Raw genomic sequence first — 19,905 nt, 5'->3', positions numbered from 1 at the left:
TGGACATTAGGCATGCTCTACTATTGTGTAACTGCCATTAGAGCTTGCCTCCTGGAATCAGTCCTCACAATGAAGTCTTGCCTTGTGAGTGATGGCAGTGTCCATTCCAAGGGTTAATTTTTGCCTCAGGACTGGGCAAGGGAGAAGGGGTTGGAATGAGTCAGGGAAAAAGCACCATCCAGGCCTGTAGTCTATATCTACAGCTGGAGACCTTCACTTGGCAAAAGAGAGTAATTTATTTTATAATTGAATTTTTCCAATAGCAGATAGCTTGTACAGTACAATGCAGAAATTGCTAAATTCCCCTTACCTCTGGGAGTTGGGGTTTGTTTTTAGGGGATACCTCCTTGAATTTTACTCCAGAAATGCAACTGGAGTTTCATAGTATTTAACTTGTTTTATTCACTATATGTTCCAGTATGGATTCAGTTGAGTTGTGAAATTTTCATACATTTGGACTTTTTAAAGAGTTTGCTTCAAAATGTGTCACAAAGACCACTGTGACCACAGAAGTTTGTATTAGTGTTCCCTTATCCTAAGATCAGGCCAAACGGCTAGCTCCAAAATTGCTAGATGGCATATTCTGAGAGGCCAACACACAACTTTGCTCTTAGAATTTGATAGGCCCTAGTTCACTTTTCCTTCTTTAAGATGACAGTGGTGGTTGGCTTTATTCTAGTCTATTGGCATTGCTTGGGTGATAAGTGTTCCCAGTGCTGCTGTAAGTTCAGCCCATCTTGTTTGGCTCATGTGCCATTCACTACCTGTAATTCGTGCTATTGGGGAGGATGGATGTATCACAATGAAAGATTACTCATTGGTAATAACTATATCATAGTCATCTGTGAATTAGGGGGTTGTGACTTGGGATAGTATACTGAGGTGCAGAAAGGGATGCAGGGTCCAAGAGAAGCTTCTGATCTGGAGGAGTGTAGGGGCTGGCAGAGGGTTATGACCTGGAGTAGGCATGCAGAAGGGGGTGTATGGATCTGGAATTGGGATGGGGCTAGGGGATTGGAGTGCAACATCTGGGAGAGGATAGAAGTGCAGGGAGGGTGGAGCTGGGGTGCTAGAGGCAGGCTCTGGCCACAAGGTGCTTACCTGGGTAACTCTGCCAACAGTGCAGGAGGCTCTTCAGATGCCATCCCTGCCTTCTGTGCATATGCAACAGCTATGGGGGCCCTGTGTGGCTCTGAACACTGCAAGCTGGGAGGGAGAAGGGTACTTTTTGTGTGTGTGTCCTGCAAACAGCCTCTCCCTTCCCCTAGCTCTCAGGGAGGAAGGCTTCACACTGTCTCTCTCTCCCTCCTCCCCCAAAGAAATCTCTCTGATTCCACTGTCCAGAAACCAGCCAAATGCATCCAGTGTTTGAGGGCACTGTGCTGAAGCCTCCCCCCCCCCCCCCCATCCCCACAGTGCAGAGAACAGCTAGCTGCTTTGATCAGTGCTGCTCCCTGCTGCAGAGGTAGGTGTAGGCCACATCTTGCCTGCCCCCAAGTCTCAGCTAGTAGATGAGAGGGCTGTTAATTCAGATACAGCTCTAGCAAGGGCCACCTGGAGGTGTGCTTTACAGCACCTTTGGCAAAAGCTATGGCTAAATACCAGCTCATAACATTTACCTCTGCTTGGATATGTAACATTAGGTTCTTCACTCACCAAAGGACAGAGTGCTTCCTTACCCTCTCATGCCTATTTACTATGCTGTTCCAACACCCAAATAGCCACCACCTTTACACTAAATACCCGAATTATACACCTAGGCTACATCTACACTGGCCCCTTTTCCGGAAGGGGCATGTAAATTTCACCAGTCGTCGTAGGGAAATCCGCGGGGGATTTAAATATCCCCCACAGCATTTAAACAATGTCCGCCGCTTTTTTTCCGGCTTTTAAAAAAGCCGGAAAAGAGCGTCTACACTGGCCCCGATCCTCCGAAAAAAGTGCCCTTTTCCGGAGGGTCTTATTCCTACTTTGAAGTAGGAATAAGACCCTCCGGAAAAGGGCACTTTTTCCGGAGGATCGGGGCCAGTGTAGACGCTCTTTTCCGGCTTTTTTAAAAGCCGGAAAAAAGCGGCGGACATTGTTTAAATGCTGTGGGGGATATTTAAATCCCCCGCGGATTTCTCTACGACGACTGGTGAAATTTACATGCCCCTTCCGGAAAAGGGGCCAGTGTAGACGTAGCCCTAGACTATTACTGTATCAATCTAGTACTACAATAACTGAAGCCCTCCTTACATAATTTTGAAATAGTTTACAAACCCATTCCATAGCCTATGTTTATCTTAAACTTTGAGAACAGAGTTGGTACTACGCTGAAACAAAAACAAAGGAACTGACAGAAAGAAGGATACATGAGGCAAAATACATGAGTTCATTAATTCATTGTCTAGCATACAAATGCTAACCTAGTATTAGTGGGAGGGAAGAGTTTTTTATTTTAATGTGAATGGCTGGCTGTTTAACTCCTTAATATCATTGGTAATAGTTTTAGTGCACTTTTTTTTTAAACCAGGAAGATAGAGGAATACCACAACCTTTTATCAAAACTTTCATAAAGTTGAAGGAGCCAGCCATTCATCTCTAACATCAGAGGAAGATTTTAGCTAATGGAGAGCTTGTCACAATTTTCCACCTATACAATTGATTACAGCTCTCCCAAACTGAACCACCCACCTATCATAAGTTGTACAATTAAAGCATGGATTAGTAGTAATCTGTTGAAAAAAGTCCAGAAAAGTTCTTGATAAGTTAGCTATGCCATCCTAGTGTTTAATGGAGTGGTAAAGTCAAAAACTTAATTTACCATAATTACAATATTCTAGACTTTAATCACATCATGTCCTAGCTGCTGTGTACAAGGTGTTTTCCACCAACCTTGGTTTTAGCTCATTACACTTACTTATCTTTCTTAACAGCTTACATATTTTAATTTCCTTCAACATCAAAGTTACCTCAGACTTCATTCCCCCTCTTCACACGGTGCACTGCCTCCTAGTCCATCTCAGATTGAGGAAGAAGTGTTACCAGAAATCAGATGAAAACTGTTTTCAGGGAAACATGCATTTATTGTTAAGCATTCCCAATGAAAATCAACATCTTGTAAAATGTTATTTATTTAAAAAATCATTAGTATACAAAAGTGTTGTCTAGTTTTTATTCTCAAGACAAAAAACACTGATGCTTCATTCCAGCCCACTTCTACTCTGCCTTTACAGGAAGTTAAATGCTTAGTAACAAACCTCTTCCAGTATTCTTTAACTTAAAAAAAAAAATCAAAATTTGAGATGGAAAAGGTATTTGACAAGTGGGATTCTTCAACAGTTGAATTCGGCATTTCTATGATAGCAGCCTCCTTCAGCACCAGCAGTTGTTGTAAATTGTAAAAGGGATAATACAGCACTTTCATAGTACATTTCCTCATCAGTGAAAGGTTCAGCCCCATGAGCAACTGGCTAGCTATTTTTATGCTGCCCACAAGCAGGTAACAGGAGCAGGAACATCACAGTACAGTGCAAATGACTTGCAACAGTTGGTCAATTGGTAATACATCTGAAAAGTAAAGTTGCTGAGGTTGCCTACAGAGAATTATAGTAAAAATAGCCAAATGAGAAGTAACACATACCTTGCATGTCTAGTGATACATCAGCTGATGAAGCTGTAACAGTAGGTGTGAGAAGACCATAGTATATGGTTTTACTGAAGTATGGATCAGCAATCTTCTTGAAGACTGACAAATCCTTTTCCATCAACAAAGCAACATTGGGAACTTATGCTATTCAGTGAAAACATCTACTTGCTCTTCCCAGAACAACTTTAATTTGTTTTACTATTGTCATGGAGTAAAATGCATAGGAAAATTAAAATTTAACTACTCTCTGCTTAGCCAATTGCTCTCGTGTACTACAAAACAATCAATGATCACATCCACCAAGAATATTTGGGTTTCCTCTTCAAACACATTTTTCTCAGCAAGCTGAGTTTTAAAGCTGTCCCAAACTAATAGCTCCTTACTGTGCTTTGAGCTACATTACTTTGAAACTGGAGTAGCTCAAAGCACAGTAAGGAATTGTTTCTAGGGATTGCTTTATAATTCCAGCTTGCTGAGAACCAAATGTTTGTACAGCTTTCCTCTTAACTTTCAGAACAGCCTCGCTATTCCAAATAGCGAGAGTATTCCTGGTCCCACTTTGTCCCCCTAGAACAGGCATTAAAATAAGTTTTATTCAACTTTGGCCCCTCCTGGGCTTGTCTCCAACAATAAGCAGGCTCTATTACACCTGAGGGAGGAAGCAAGCAGTGGGCATGCACACAGTAAAGCCTCCCTTTGCTATGAAAGCTGACTTCTTCACTGTACAGGTATACAGCCACCAGTTAAACGAGCTCTACTTCAAATTGCATTTTGTTTTGATGTCCATTATATATTTGGCCTATACGCTCTGAAGCAGGCGGCCTGTCTTCCAGCTGCTTTTATGAAGATTAATGTTGCATAGTTTGTTTGTTATCCACGTCAAATAATGTAGATCTGTTGTTTCAAGATAAGTCTCTTTTTGGTTAATTAATTTCTCATTTCAAGCACGAAATGCCTATATTCCATACATCAGTGTTCCAATCCTAATTTACTTGAAAGTTAAATACAGTGAAATCAGGAATATTTTTTTGTTCAACAAAATGTATAGTACCTACTTCTGTAAATAAATACTACTGTCTGACCCATGCTAGTCAAGGCCCTATGTACTCTGTGGTAAGTTGCACCTAAATTCTGCAGTAAGGCCCCTAACTGAGGATGGTACTCTAGGACTGGAAGTTTGTAGCAAATTCAGGTAAATCAGAAAACAGCCTTTTACTTAAATGTGGAGTGACAGCGATAGTATCCTTTTTTAATATTGATTTTATTTTGGCTGTTTTAATTTCCCAAGAGATATCAGTTTGTCATATTGAGAAGTCAGAAGTTGTGGAGTTTTTGGCAACGAAAGGGGGACTTTTGGCACCCATGAAAGAGTTAAAGCTATTGACAATGGGGAAAGCAACTTCTTTCTTTGCCTCTAAATAAGGTCAGAAACTACTTTAAAATTTGTGAGGGACAAGAGGAGACTGGAATTTCCTTTTCACCAAAAATAATATCCAAGAACAATTGATATACCACATTAACTAGATGCTGCTGCTATAATATTCCGTAATGATGTTTTGCTGTCATTTAGGTAGTCCTTAAGCTACAATATTAGCACCTATTAAAGATAAATGGGGCTCTCCAAGGTTCAGTCACAGTTTTGAGCTGTCTGCTTGCACACTAAGGAAGACAACCAGGTATTTAAAATTGGAAGCTATCTCTACTCATGATACCTAGATATTTTTAAACTAAGTTTAAATGTGCTGCCTAAATCTGCAGCAGCAGAAGATTGTATAGCAATTCCACAGTCTTGAACGCACAGGGCCCTGAATATAGCAATGTTCAGTTAAAAAAATCTGAACTACAATTAACAGTATCTTTGTAAAGACTAAACAATTGAACATCTAACAGCAAGATAGTCCTATGGTTCAGCCCTGGCTGCAGTTAGACTAATCTGGTACATACCCTTATATTCAACTCTGATAGTCACCCAAGAATAGAAAAACATTCCCTACAAAGGACTCAAACTAAAGATTCATAGGGAACTCAAGTTACGAATGTCCATTTTATATTGGGTCACTTCTCCCCCATCCATGTCTTGAGAATCTTCCTTGCTACCAGCATCTGAGGTAGCACTGAGACAAGTACCTTAGTTACTAAGCCCTTAGAAGGGGAGAGTGGCAAGAAAGGACACACTGGCATCTGTACTAATATGCATTTGAACAGAACTGTATTGGGAGGACAGTTTTTACAATACCACAAAAAATGAAGTACTTGGCAACAGAAAATCCAGGGATGACATTGATCAAATAAAGCATTCTCTCCACATGTCCCCTTCCTAACTACATCCCCTTCTATGCATGGAAAACTTTGACTAATCCTATTGTCAAAGTGATGGGTCCAGAAGCTATAATTAAGAAGTTTTAGTGTCCCCTAGGATTTCCAAGTTCCTTCCTTTGATAAATAGCAGCGAAGAATAAGGGAAAGAAATTGGTCATTTACAAGTACCACCAGGGTAAATAAATGTAACTGAAATTATCACAATGTTCTTAAACTACATAACAGAAAAGACAATAACTTGACATTTTAACACAAATGGCAAAATTGCCATAGTTTTCTGTTTCTAGCTATTACCTAACAAACCAGTTGAGCAGTAGCAGCTTTTTAATTGTTAAAAAATAAATAAATATCAAGGAAAATCCCCAAAAATGTGTTTCCTTTGGCATCTCTGAAAATGACTTACACTACTGCAAGAAAATCCAAGAACGATCACTGAATAAACCTTAGAATGAAGTACAGAAAGACTATAGCAACCGTTTTTAGTATTGCACTGATATGAGTTAAAAATGTACTGTCTGTGTCCTGCAAGTATTTTTAAAGTATGAGCACATTAGAATACTGCAGGGGAGCAATCTTGCATTAGTTAGGTCTTTTCCATCTATTTTCTAATTCTGTTCCCCCTACTACTTTGCTCCAGAAATTTAAGTTTAATAATATTCTCTGTTGCTTCCAGTATAATGTACAAATGTGATCTTCTCTGAAGTATTACTATTACAGCTCATTTTATAGTTCGAGCAAAATGAATGTATATCCTCCCCCCCCGCACACACACACGCACACTTATTGGACTATTGCTTAAGGAAGAAGCCTTTTATGATACACTATCATCCACAATTTCCAGTCTCTACTCTTAATTTCTTTTCTATTTTAGTTGAAAGTTTTGTGTCTGATGTATTTTCTGAAGTATACAAGAAGACATTACAACTTTCTTTAGATGGATGTACTAATATCTTGAAGTTACAAACTAATGATTTTCAAGCTTTTAAACTCAAGATGAAATGTAATTTTAATATGAATAGAAAGACTGACTATGTACAAAGGTAATTTCAGTTCTCGTTTATCAGAAACATCAATCCAAAAGAAAGTTAAACCGAGAACACACTTCTACTTCTATGTGCATTTGAACTATGTACAATAAAAACACCAACACAGCCTCCATGTATTAACTAGGGAAAAATGCAAACAAGAGTGATTTTTAAAGTACCTGGTAAGCAATCGATATACTGATGCTCAAAATAAAATTAGAAAGCTGTTGCAAAAAAAGCTGATTGCATCATAGCAAGTACTCAAAGTAAAAAAAATAAAATTCAATAGTTTTTTTTAATTCTCAATATACTAGAGAATCAGTTGTTCTTCCCCCAAATCCAGTGAATTCATACTATCCAAATTTATTGAAGGAGTTCTGACTTATGTAACAAACAAAAGCCGCTCCACTTTTTTGTGCTATGTCCAAACATACCAAATCTTTATATGATTGTGTAGCAAGTATGATGGTTAAACACATTTACTGATTATTCAAAATATACCATTTAAACTGGCAACTAAGTACTGTTAATGGCACCCAGACCCACAGATTATGGAAAGAAATCCAGAACGATATTGTAAGTGTGTGTTGTTGGGGAGGGCAGATTTCCCAGTCACTTGGCTAAGAAGAAAGAGGTTCTGAACAGGTCACCATTTTGAACTTTGGGTAAATCTTGAAACACTTTCAGGAAAAAGGGTCATTCAAGTATTTAAATGGTGCACTCTTCAGCTACCCTATCTAAAATGTCTAGTAAAGTACAAGCATGCAAATATAGGTCAATCTACAGGCACATAGGATCCATGTTAAAAACAGTAAGATAGCTATCATGAGTGACACCAACAATTTTTGATGACTCTGACACTCAAAAATGTTGTCTGAATAATTAAATCAAAATCCTGAAGCAAATTCCTGCTAGTCTTGGTCACACTGCTAAACACTAAAGTAGGCATGTTTTCCCCCCGTTGTTTTAGCTGAGCTCAAAGAATTTTTACAATATTTAGTAAGAAAAAATTAAAGTATTTCCCCTTTTAAATTTACACAGACGTTTAATTAGCTTTATTTACAGAGCAGTTTTTCAGTCTCCAATAGTGCCTAGATAGCATCATCAGGCTAGAGTGCCAGTTTTAAAAGAGAATCTATATAGAATCCTAAAAATAACAGATGGTGATGTTCCTCAGAAAGGGCAAGCTGGACTACACAGAAGCAGCTCTTTACATGGCTCAGTTACTCAGAAGTAGTTCTGTTGCAGTCTCTACATCCCATGATTTTGAAGACAAGGCCACTATTACTGCATTCTGTGAAGACAAAATAAAAAGTGAGATTTTTCAGGGTGTGAAATTGCTTTTCACATCAACCCAGCTGTTGCACTGAAGGTCAGTCTGGGACTTCATACATTTATCAAGGTCTGTATTTGTTAAATTATCAGTTATTTCAGTCGTAACTGAGATTTTCCAGCATTAAAAGTTTTTAAAAAGTATTCATTTAATTATAAAATGAAAAGTACTGTGTTATTGTACTTTATTAGTACGTAAAACATGGTATGTTAAGTATCCAGTTGTCACTAAGAAGAAAAGCAGCCATTAAAATAGTGATTAGATGTACCTATGGCTATGAAAGTAGCACAAATCTTTTTTTGAACTGAAGCTCATATTTCATATATAGCTGCCCATCTCCTAACTTGTGTAAAAAAGAAAGTACACATATATACATACACTTACCCTATCAAAGCCCATAGCACAAAGGTTTTCTATCTTTTTGGTGTATTCTGGACTAGAAACTGGTGCTCCAGCATACACATGTGCCCAAAGTCGAGCGGTCTGTTTGAACATTTCTGGGTTTTGTTTGTACTATACAAAAAGAGAAAAAAGTGAATCCGTGTAACTATTCAGCAAAGTCAATTGAAAGACCAGTTGACTCAGGCAAATTCCATTCTATAATTCCTTCTACATATGGTATCGTCAAATCTAGTAATAAGTGGTATTTCCAAAGTGAAATTTGGAGTTTTTTTTGTTAGTTGTTGAGGATTCAAACTTACACAAATATTAGTTAGAAGCATCAATTAATAATGAGTTTGCATTTAATATTTTGGTAAGATAGTTTATATATTTTACATGTACAATGAAATAATGTTCAATTAGGGTACGCTTAGACAGCGGCACTATTTCAAGATGCTATTTCAGGATAGTGGACGTGTTTTTCACGTCTTAACAGCAGCATGCCCATTATTTGAAATGCAACCAAAATAATGGGTTTACTATTCCAACGTCCCAGTAAACCTCGTTCCACAAGAATTAAGGAATTTGTCAGAACTGTCCATCTCAAATAAGCTCAAAATAAGCTATGCAATTTGCATAGCTCAAATTGTGTAGCTTATTTCGAGCTAGCACTGCTGGGTAGATGCACCCTTATTAACGTAAGAGTAACTACACTGATGTTTGTCCAGATATGCAATATGCATAACCAGTGTAGCGGACAGCAGAAATTAACTGTTGTAATGTTCACTGAATTGCACATGCATTATTTTAATATTTCTTACAGTGTTTCCGCAAATTATTTAAAAAAAAAAGATGGGTATGGTTTTTAAGAACCTTCATGACCAAGAAAGGGTCTTAGTGTCTCAGTGAGGGTTGCCATCTTACTACTAGACTTTATCCTGGGAATTGGGTATATTGATATCATGTGTGACAAAAGGAGCTGGGAAATGGCTGGTCACATGGAAATAACTGAAGACCTACCACTGATTTGAAGGTATGTTTACTTACTAGAAAAACTGTATGAAGATAATAGTAGTATTTCACATTAATTGTCAAAAACCCAATCTTCTAATAAAGTAATAGAACTTTACCTTAAATCAACAGTGAAAGTTTCCAGCCTGTAGAAGCAGAGGTGTGCTTCATTTCTCACAAATTACATTTTCAGATCAATAAAATATGAACTTCCTGTTTAAATAGTTCTTATATTTAATGGGATTTTTTTAAATTAGAGATGTACCTATTTTACAGCAAGTTTAATAATCATTGTTTTGAAATAATCTCACATCAATTATACCTTCTTACAAGTGTACATTTTATAGGGTCCTAAATTATGTGACCAGAACTGACCAGTGTGACAATGCTTGGAAAACATTGTCCACATATGGTCCAATGATATGGAGAGGTGCACATCCAGGGCACTGAAATGTACACTGAAGGACACTGAAATGTACAGTTGATTATTGTTCTAACCATCTTTTTTTATACAAGGTAACAAACATTTTAAATCTACCACACTTTTATTTTTTATTTTATATGTACCGTAGTAGTACACAGGACAGTGGCTCTCAATTTTTCCAGATTAATGTGCCCCCTTCAGGAGTCTGGTTTGTCTTACATAACCCCAAGTTTCACCTAACTTTTAATAAAAACTTGCTCACAAAACCAGACCTAAAAAATACAAAACCTCCTACCATTAAAAGCAATCTACTGCATGGAGTGCTCAATAAATAGCACTGTGTTGTCTCAACTGAAGGAAACTTTAAACAAATGTTCACAAAATGTTAGTTATATTAAAAAATACTTAACTATTAATAGCATGCTAGAGTATTGGCCTGTTTGTCCCCTAACATCCAAAAATAAATCCATGAAGGTTTCTTTTCAATGATATTTTAAAATACATATTTCACAACACTGTTAGTTCATTTGTTTTCTTTCTAGGCATCATTTTAAGAAAAGGAAAGATTGAAAAAATGAAAAATTTTCAAGTCTAGTTTTAGTGCTCCAGAAATGTGTACAAGTGCCAGAATTTACTGGTAAATATCTGGTCCCTGACTGAATGACAGAGAAGCTCAGCAGGGGTTATTTTCATACCCTTCTTCATTGTTCCCTCTAAGAAAGGGGTGGGCAAAGAGCCCTCCACAGGCTGAATACCGTCCGCTAAGCCAGTGGATCCAGCCCATGGCTGCCCTGTTGCTTCCCGACCAGCCCGCAGCCACCCAATTGCCACTCCCCAGTCAATCAGTGCTTGGGGGCAGGGAGCACACAGCAGCTAGACACACATGCCAGCTGTTTTAAAACAGCCATCATTTAACTCTAGCTGCTGTGTACCTTTAGCAGGGATGGTGGGGAGCTTTATGCACTCCCTGCCCCCAGGCCAATCAGGACCTGGGGGTGGGGAGCACACCAAGTCTCTTGCATCCTGTCCCCACCCTGCCAGGAGCCCAAAGGAGCTAGAGACACATACCAGCTGTTTTAAAACAGCCTGTGTGTGTCTCTTGCTGCTGTATGCTCCCCCGCCATCAGGCCATGATTGGCTTGGGGGGGGGGGGGGAAACAGCCATGCGCTGTATCCACCAGCTTGGCAGGCCGCATCCAACCCGCACAGGGCTCCTTGCCCACCCCGGGCTAGAGAAACATGGCGACTATTAAAAACAGCCAGCATGACTCTCTAGCCGCCGCACGCTCTCTCAAATTATTGCCCATCTCTGCTCTAAGATTTTTCAACCATGAGTGGAGGTGGTTTTGGCTTGTGCACCAATATTGAGGTCATGTGCACTTGATTGGATGTGTGCCACCATGGCACCCAATTTATTAACACATACATATGTTCCCAGCTGTCGGAACAGAACACTCCCTCCCCCTCTTCCCGCCATGTCCCATTCCTGGCTGCTGGAGCAGACACCCACCCAATCCTCCTGTATGTGGGCCCAGCCACCAGAAAGGCCTCAACCCGCCCCCCCTCCCTGCCACTTGGCAGCCCTGGCCAACCAAGCAGGCGCCCCATGTCCGTGGCAGGTACCAACCCCCCAACTCAGTGGCGCCATCTTAGCCAGCCTCACCCATCAGAGCAGCTGCCCGCCATGCAAGTACTGCTTCTCAGCTCTCCAGAGGAGGTGGGCAGTGGAAGAATTTGTGCGCGCAGGTGCACACCTTAACCGAAACTATGCTCTGCATCTAGATCCCTAGATTCCTGCATTATACTTATATTAGCTCAGCTACTAAGTTCTAAAACTGGACTTGGTTATGGACATTTCTTGGCTTTAAATCCAGTCATGTGCAGGAGTTGTAGCTGGGATGTCTATTACATGGAAACATGGTATTTTAACATATGAATTTAAAATGCTTATGATAATACATGCAGTGTAATTGTAGCCAAGTCAGTCCCAGGATATGAGAGACACAAGGTAAGTGAGTAAATATCTTTTATTGGACCAACTTCTGTTGGAGAGAGAGAGGTAAGCTATCAAGTCATACAGCTCTCCTTCAGGTCTGGGAAAAGTACTCCTAACCTCACTGCTAACCACAAAGTGTACATATTGTTTAGTAAAGGTAATTCTCAGGGACCATTCCAGATTGAGTGACCGATGAACACCTGATATAGTCCTCATCCTCAAAGGAAATCTGTGCAACATTTTCAGAACATGAGCATTCAGTTTTTAGTATCTTCAGTGGTTTGCTTCACATTTTTAAAATTGTATTTTAAAAGTAAAAAATATTCAAGCTAATGAAATCTTGTATTGAGTTCTCACAATGCACCTTTGTCACTAAGTTCACAGGAATCTTCACCTTTTACCCCTTGACTCACACAATGTATGGAGCTTAGGCTCAACAAAAGTTAACTAAATAGTCACTTGTGAATTGACTGTATCTAGTTTTCAACAATTTTTTAAACGGCCACACAAATTCTAGTAAAACACAACACGCTATTTTAAAGTGAATGCTACTTTGTCTCTATATACTGAACCAGCCACTTTTACAAGCCAACTAGAAATATATACACATTAATTAGGTTATTAACTAAAACAGTTAATTTGAATCTGAAAACAAATACTTAAGATGCTTCATTCGTAACTCTTTAGACTATCCAGTTGAATTTTTTTAATCCCTCATTACTTTTCATTATTCTGTTTACTTTTTAAAGACTAAATAAGAAAAAACAAAAGTGAAACCATTTCATTATAACCAGCATTATTTCCAAGATCTCAGTGCTGCACTATTTGGGTTGTAAAAATAGCAAAGTAGTAGTCTTTTTTAACAGTTTGCCATTTAGCCTTAAAATCTGTAACAGTTACTTTCTCAAAAAACTAAATTTGGAATGAAATATGAATACACAAGGTCCAATTAAGAGGAAGATAATTAAATGTTTTTGGTTTACATAGTTTGGTGAACATCTTACCTGATTTGCCACTACTGCATCTTGTGGATCATCTGGTTCTGCGGCTGCCAGCAATGCTTGCAATGATAACAACACTGTCCTCAGAGTCATTGCTGCTGCCCTAAAATTGAAGTTTGAAAATGGCTTACTGAAATCTATTTTTTTTTCTTGTGTGATGTACTCTATTCATACCATATGAAGGGACCCACAAGCATGAGTATCTTGAAGTGCAGCAGTTTACAACAGAATACTAGTAATATTCTTTTTAGAGCTCTTAATATATACTTCAACACTCTCCCTTCTCTATAATACTTTCTTGGAAAGCTGGAACATTTCCCGGTTTAGTAGTTTGTCCTTTTTCCAATTTCCAAAAGATTGTGTGCTTCTGATTAAGTAAAAGCCAACTAAAATTTTCCTCCTTTTCTTCCTTGCCAACAGTGTCACCAGTGTCTATTGTCAGCATCACTCTAAGAATTAGATTGATTACTCAGTGTGTGCTCCCTCTGCTGGCTTTCTGTCTCTAGCAAAACAGCCAAATAATTTACAAGTAGAGAGAGGCTTGTTTGTTTTTAACTTTTTAGGAACAATTTGATTAAATTTATAAATAGTCACAAACTATTACAACAGTATTAACACAGTCCAAATTTTAGTGGCCATTTAATTTATAAAGAATAGTTTTCCGGTTTTAATGAATTAATTTTGTACATATATTTTAAAAGTAGCTCAAAAATGTATGTTAACTGAAGAACACAAGCAAACCTCTTCTACATGTCAGGCTGAGGGTGTGGCCACAATTTTAAACAACAACATAAAACAATAGAGTTTTTAAAAAACCCTTCAGTCATCAGGCAGATTTGGGCCTTGATCCTGAAATGAGATCCACACATCAAGAGACTTGCATCTGGAAAAAAAGCACCATAGAGGACAATAATGGTCAGGAGGTATAGATATTTGACCACAGAAATCTCATTACAGAATTAGGGTCTTATTCAACTCAAATCCAATGCATATTTGGAGTAAGAGGCTTCAGGAATTAATGTTGACTCGCAGACAAAATAGTGAATTAAAATGATAAATAACTATAGTCAAATCCAGTGATGGGTAGCTCCTTTGCCTCAGCTGACCACAGAGGTGGGCAAACTGTGGCCCACTGAGGCTCTACCAGCAGCACATACAGCCTCTCCCCCAAAAAGCTGAGGAGTGCAAATCAGCAGATTCACAGCAGGTGCTTTGAAAATGCTAGGAGGGAGAGAGAGAAGTAGGAAGTGTGGGGCTCCAGTGCACAAGAGATGTATGAGGGAGGAGGACAGATGGAACTCCCGCGGGCTGCATGTAGCCCACCAATGGTCAAATCACTCAAATTGCTTTTGAACATTTTAATAAAAAGACAGAAGTTTGAAACATCTGGAAATATAAATTTAAGATTTCACAGTTAAGCTTCATTCCAACCCTATCCTCAGCTATGTGATTTACCTAAAGACTCGGGTATATTAGATATATGTGAGACAACCATCACCTTGGTCAACATACTGGATATTCAACCAGGCACTCAAAGAACTACCACCACTATGAGTTTTTATAGATTCACCTGGGAGAAAAAATCAGGCTGTGCAGTAGACTTTCACTGCAGATCAGGCTAGGGAGAGAGGGGCATATGGCACAAAATGCCCAGTAATTTACATATACAACTATTTTACAATTTTCAGAGATGGTACACAGAAATGAGTCTCTTAACAAAACAGTCTTTGAGGCATGTATGGTTATCAAGGAGGAATGTATATAAAAGGCACATTATTCTTTGCAGTTGGAACACTTAACAGTGGATCTGATAAAGTTGTTTCAGATGCATACAGCAAATGAAAGAACACTGCAATTCCAGCTGTCAAAGTATGGGTGAGGAAGAGTTTGGATTGATAAAGCAGTTTACAGATCCATATTTCCTAGAAAAGTTCAGAAGATGTTATCCATAATGTAAAAGCAGATAAAGTATTGTGGCATGGCAATGTGGCTGGATGTAAAGAGACAGTTGGAGGACAGAGAAACTATAGCTAACGATATGTCAGAGTTAAGGATGTTTATGGAACCTTAACTATGTATTGCCAGGTATCTATATCTTCCTCAAAAATTTTGCCTGAGAACGTCTTTATAGAAAACTGATACTCCTCCATCCACTTCCATGAGGAACCATTGGATTTTCTATCAAAATGCAAATGATTACAACCCAAGCCACGAGATGTGGTAATTAGCATATCTTGTCTCCTGCTCAGTAGTAATAGTCCATAGTTTTTCACAGCTGTAGCCTTCTCTAAATCCCCAAGATGACTTTGCAGACTTTAACAACTCTGCAGTCTCTAAGCTTTGAAAGGTTCACTGCAGAATTTAAACTCCTCCAAAGATAGTCATGCAGCCTCCCTGCTTCCACAAAACTGAAAATTATCATTTTTCAAACTCTCCCTTTTCTTAAATATTTAAGACAGATTTTTCCAAAATTTTCAAATTGTTTCACTTCCAGCAAAATGCCATATTAGATGTTAATTCAGAATAATTCAAAATATTCTTTTAAGTCAGAGGCTTAAAATGAATATTAAGTTACTAAAGCAGCTCTTTATCTTGGCTATGAAATCTTAACAATATAGAACATTTAATTAAACCATAATACAAAGCATCTGAATTTTTGTCTTCAAACCATGATGGCACAAAACTGAGTACCTAGGCCAGTAGTGGGTAACCTGCAGCCCACATATCCCTTGTCTACATCTCCCGCACATGGGGTCACCAGAGCCCTGCACTTCCTACTCTTCCCCTTCCTTCCCAGAGTGCCATGAATCCACGGATTTGCGCTCTGTCTCTGCTTCTTCCCCTCCCTCCCAGATCAAGATCTGGGTGCAAGGGGGAGGAGCTGGGATGGAGCGCAAATCTGCAGATTCGTGGCACTCCGTAAATGCTTGGGAGGGAGAGAGGAATAGGGAGAGTGGGGTTTTAGTGACCCAGTATGCAAGAGGGCAGAGACGGGGTGCACTGGCTGCAGGGGAAACCCCAGTGCGCTGCAGGTTGCCCACCATGATGAAGGAGGGCCACAAATTCACTATGGTCGAAGTTTCTATTTACTATAATGCTTTTTCTATTTAAATGAATAGTTTGATGGACATGCTGAATGTTTTCCTCCAGCTCTAAATAGGAAAAAAAAAAGATTTTCAATTTCTAAAACACTTGGATGTCACAGAACTCTAATCCTTCTGTCTGTGTATGTGAATGAACACCACAGGTTTTGCACTAAATTTCTGCAAAGAATTTTAGAAGCTGCAACCAGCTTTGTACATACTATAAAATCTAACTAAAGCCCTATTTTTCAGCCAAACAGCATTTTTACTACATTATTTCCATTTAATATGATTTCATTTATTCAAAAGGGACTTTACTAGAAGATCTACCATCATGATTACTTCTCCTGAAATAAATAAAAATTATTCTGCACTGCCCTTTATGGAAGTCTTCTCAAACTAATGGAGAAAGAACTTAATGGTGTCTTACTGCAAATACTGAAAATGTGAATGCAAGACAGGAGACCCGGGTTTTCAGCACAGCTATGCCACTGATAAATCTCTTCACTTATCTGAGCCTCAATTTCTTAACTCCCATCTCATAGAAATATGGTGATACATATATACCTCAAGAGTTTTTGGGAGGCATAATTTGGTTTGTGAAGCAGAAAGAAATACTGGGACAAAAGATGGTACATGTGAGTTGAGGAGCTCAGAAACTCTTACACATGGGAGCACTCAGTAAAGCCTATCATATATTTAATTAACTTCACATAAAGCGTGTTGGGATTTGCTGGATTTCTGACATTCCAATTTTTAAGGTGAGCAATGCCACAAAAACGCCTCATCCAATAAAATATAGACCTAGGTGTGAGCTCTCAAAGGACTCTTGAATTTTACAAATCTGAAGTCTATAAGTAAAACTGATTCAGCTTCACAGTCAAAAAGTGATATACAGCTATTTTCAAAGTCTCATCTCTCAGCAATCAGAGGAGTAGCCGTGTTAGTCTGGATCTGCAAAAGTGACATGGGAGTCCTGTGACTAACAGATGTATTGGAGCATAAGTTTTCGTGGGCAAAGACCCACTTCATCAGATACGTGCATGCATGCACTTCGACATGCATCTGACAAAGTGGGTCTTTACCCATTAAAGCTTATGCTCCAATACATCTGTTAGTCTATAAGGCACCACAGGACTCCTTGGCCATCTCTCAGCAATGACTCACTACAATAAAAACATTGGAAAATAAGATGTGAGGAAGGGTTACAAAATAGTTACGCTGACCGTATGTCCCAAATGTAAATGCTCTGTCCTCATGCCCCATCAAGTAGTGAAATGTCCCAGAAAGCCCTGCCAGACATTTCACTACTTGATGGGACGCTGGCACAGCACAGCAGCCTCCTCCCCCTTCCACACAACAGGGTGCATAGGGCAGCTGGGCCAGCTTGCAGTGGCATGCGGCTCCTTCCTCTCCCTCTCCCTCTCTCCTCTTCCCCCCCCCCCCCCCCCCGCACGGGAACACCTCTGCCACACAGGGTCCTGGTCTGGCAGCCCCACCTCATCCTCCTCCTCCAGGCTGCCTTGGAGTACTGGCAGGAGCCAAACAGAGCCCAGCTGGGGCGCTGCAGGGTGGGGCATGCTTGCGCTCAGCAGATGCTGGGACTGGAGCAGAGGCCCCTGTGCAGCTATTTTTAGTGCTGCAGTCTGGGTCCCCGCGGGCAGCCCCAACTACAGCTAGAGTCAAGCGGCAGCCACACGAGGCACATTCCAGCCAGGGCAGCCTCACAACAGGCCAGTTGGAGCCAGGCAGCCTGCAGAGATTGGATTGTGGCACTAAACATAGCACCACAGGTGGTCCCAGCTCCAGTCCTGACAAGCGGTTCTACCCCAGCAGCAGCTGGGGCCAGACCGCAGGATCCAGCCCCGCAAACTGCTTTCAGGAAGGCAGAAGGTGAGGGATGGGGCAGAGGAAGAACTAAGGGGAAGGGGGGGCGGGGAGAGGAAGAGGCTTGTGCTGAGGGGAGGGAAGGGCAGGTCAGGAGAAGAAAGGGGACAGCACCAAGGTACAGAGTGGAGGAGACACAAATGACAGGGGGCCAAGAGGAGACAATGAAGAAAAGGGCAGGAGGGAGAAGGGAAGATGTCAGTGAGGGTGGGGGGGGTAGGGCAGGGTGATGCTGGGAGAGGAAAGGGTAGGGACAATGGGAGGGAGAGGAAAGGGTAGGGACAATGGGAGGGAGAGGAAAAGGAAGGAGTGGGTGCCCAGAGAAGAGGCATTGAAAGGAGGGGTGGGCATAAGGAAGGCAGGAGATGGAGCAAATCGTGTGTAAGGGGGAGTGCACCAGAGAGAAAGAAGGCAAGGAGGGTAGGGGCAGTCAGGAAGGGGGAGGCACCAGGAAGGTGCAGGGGTAAGGGAAGCTGCAGGTGCCAGGAGATTCTGGGGGTGAAGCAGAAGGGCAGACACATGGAGGAGAGGGACGGGGGACAGAGGAGCGAGGCAGGGAAAGTGGGTAGAGGTAGGTGTTAGGAGAGGGGATGTGGCGGGGTAGCTACAGATGATCAGAGTGGGGATTGCGGAAGAGTGGACACGGGGAAGAGAAGGGCTGGTTCAGCAAGCCCTGGTGATTACAAACATCTTTAAACAGAATGGTGAGATGATGAAGTTGTAGCGACATCTCTGTAATCTCTGTATTAATCATTTTCTCACTGAAGTTTTTAACTTTGTATCAAGTCCTTTTAAATAGCTTTATATTAAGTCCTTTTACATAGAAACTTTGTATTAAGTCTTTTGTATTAAGTCTTGGTAGAATAGTCCCTAAAAATGAGAAAGGTAAAGAGAATGTCCCCATTGAATGAATGAGGTGTGAATGGCTAAGAAAAGAAAGACAAGCACCTCAGGGCAGTTGCATCACTTGGAGACTGGAAGCCAAATCCAAAAAACAATGAGACCTATTAAGTGGGTCCACTGAAAGCGGACTGGACATATGGATGGCCTTGGGAGTCAGCAGCAAGTGCCTGCTTTCAGAAGCTCCCTCTTTGAAGATGAATGTGGCAGCATTGACACAACACCCAAAAGAAAGCGCCACAGGTGACTAACTGCATATGTATATGACGACTCACAGATTTTGCATATTCATAAGATGAGAGATTTGCATGGGAGGGGAGCTACTATAAATCAAAGGTATCTTGCGGGACTACCCCAGGTTTGATCTGGCTCTGCAGAAGCCCAGCTCCATCCCTCCCCCATCTAACTCACCTGGCCAGTGCAGTTAGGGGGAGCAACTACTGGTAACAAGAAGACAGAGACAGAGACAGTCTGTGTGTTCATGAGTTTGATATATCACATGCATATGATAAGTGTTGATTGCTATATGCATTACCAATAAATGTGGTGTTTTGCCTTATGCCCCAGAAAAGATCCCATGCAGTACTTTAAGTACAACAAGGTGAGCTGCAAAACATGACAGTGAATCACCAACATGGGAGACAGTCATGGCTGGACACCTATTAGTTTCTGCCATCACGCTAAGGGATGGACCAGATAGTCCACCAAAAGCTCTTCCAACCAAAACATTAGGATTCTAAATATTTTACTTATAAAGGCTAATAGTAGAGATAAAGTTCACATCAAACCGCATTACTGAAAACTCAACATTAGATTGCCTAAGAAAGCTTGTCACAGACTATTACTGCACGCTTGTTTATATTTCCACTAGAATATTCCTACTGTAAAATAATCATCATAAATATCTGCAGCCT

General features: G+C 40.3%; 1 protein-coding gene across 2 annotated transcripts in view; it reads right to left on the bottom strand.

Annotated features, from left to right (window-relative positions):
* Nucleotides 1-3,098: 3,098 nt before the first annotated feature.
* Nucleotides 3,099-19,905, bottom strand: part of UBE2K (ubiquitin conjugating enzyme E2 K) — an 82,418-nt gene continuing 65,611 nt past the window's right edge. For both annotated transcript variants that reach the window (XM_075930554.2, XM_006129501.5), the window contains 3 exons: nt 13,125-13,224; nt 8,693-8,821; nt 3,099-8,269 (listed from right to left, as the gene is read on the bottom strand). In XM_075930554.2, the coding sequence (XP_075786669.1) occupies nt 8,195-8,269; nt 8,693-8,821; nt 13,125-13,224 (304 nt within the window). In that variant the 3' untranslated portion in view covers nt 3,099-8,194. The remainder of the gene's footprint in view (nt 8,270-8,692; nt 8,822-13,124; nt 13,225-19,905) is intronic.

This window comes from Pelodiscus sinensis, chromosome 4, assembly GCF_052426305.1.
Source record: "Pelodiscus sinensis isolate ZL-2025 chromosome 4, ASM5242630v1, whole genome shotgun sequence".
NCBI classification, from domain to species: Eukaryota; Metazoa; Chordata; order Testudines; family Trionychidae; genus Pelodiscus; species Pelodiscus sinensis.
This window is presented reverse-complemented; position numbering and strand designations above follow the sequence as displayed.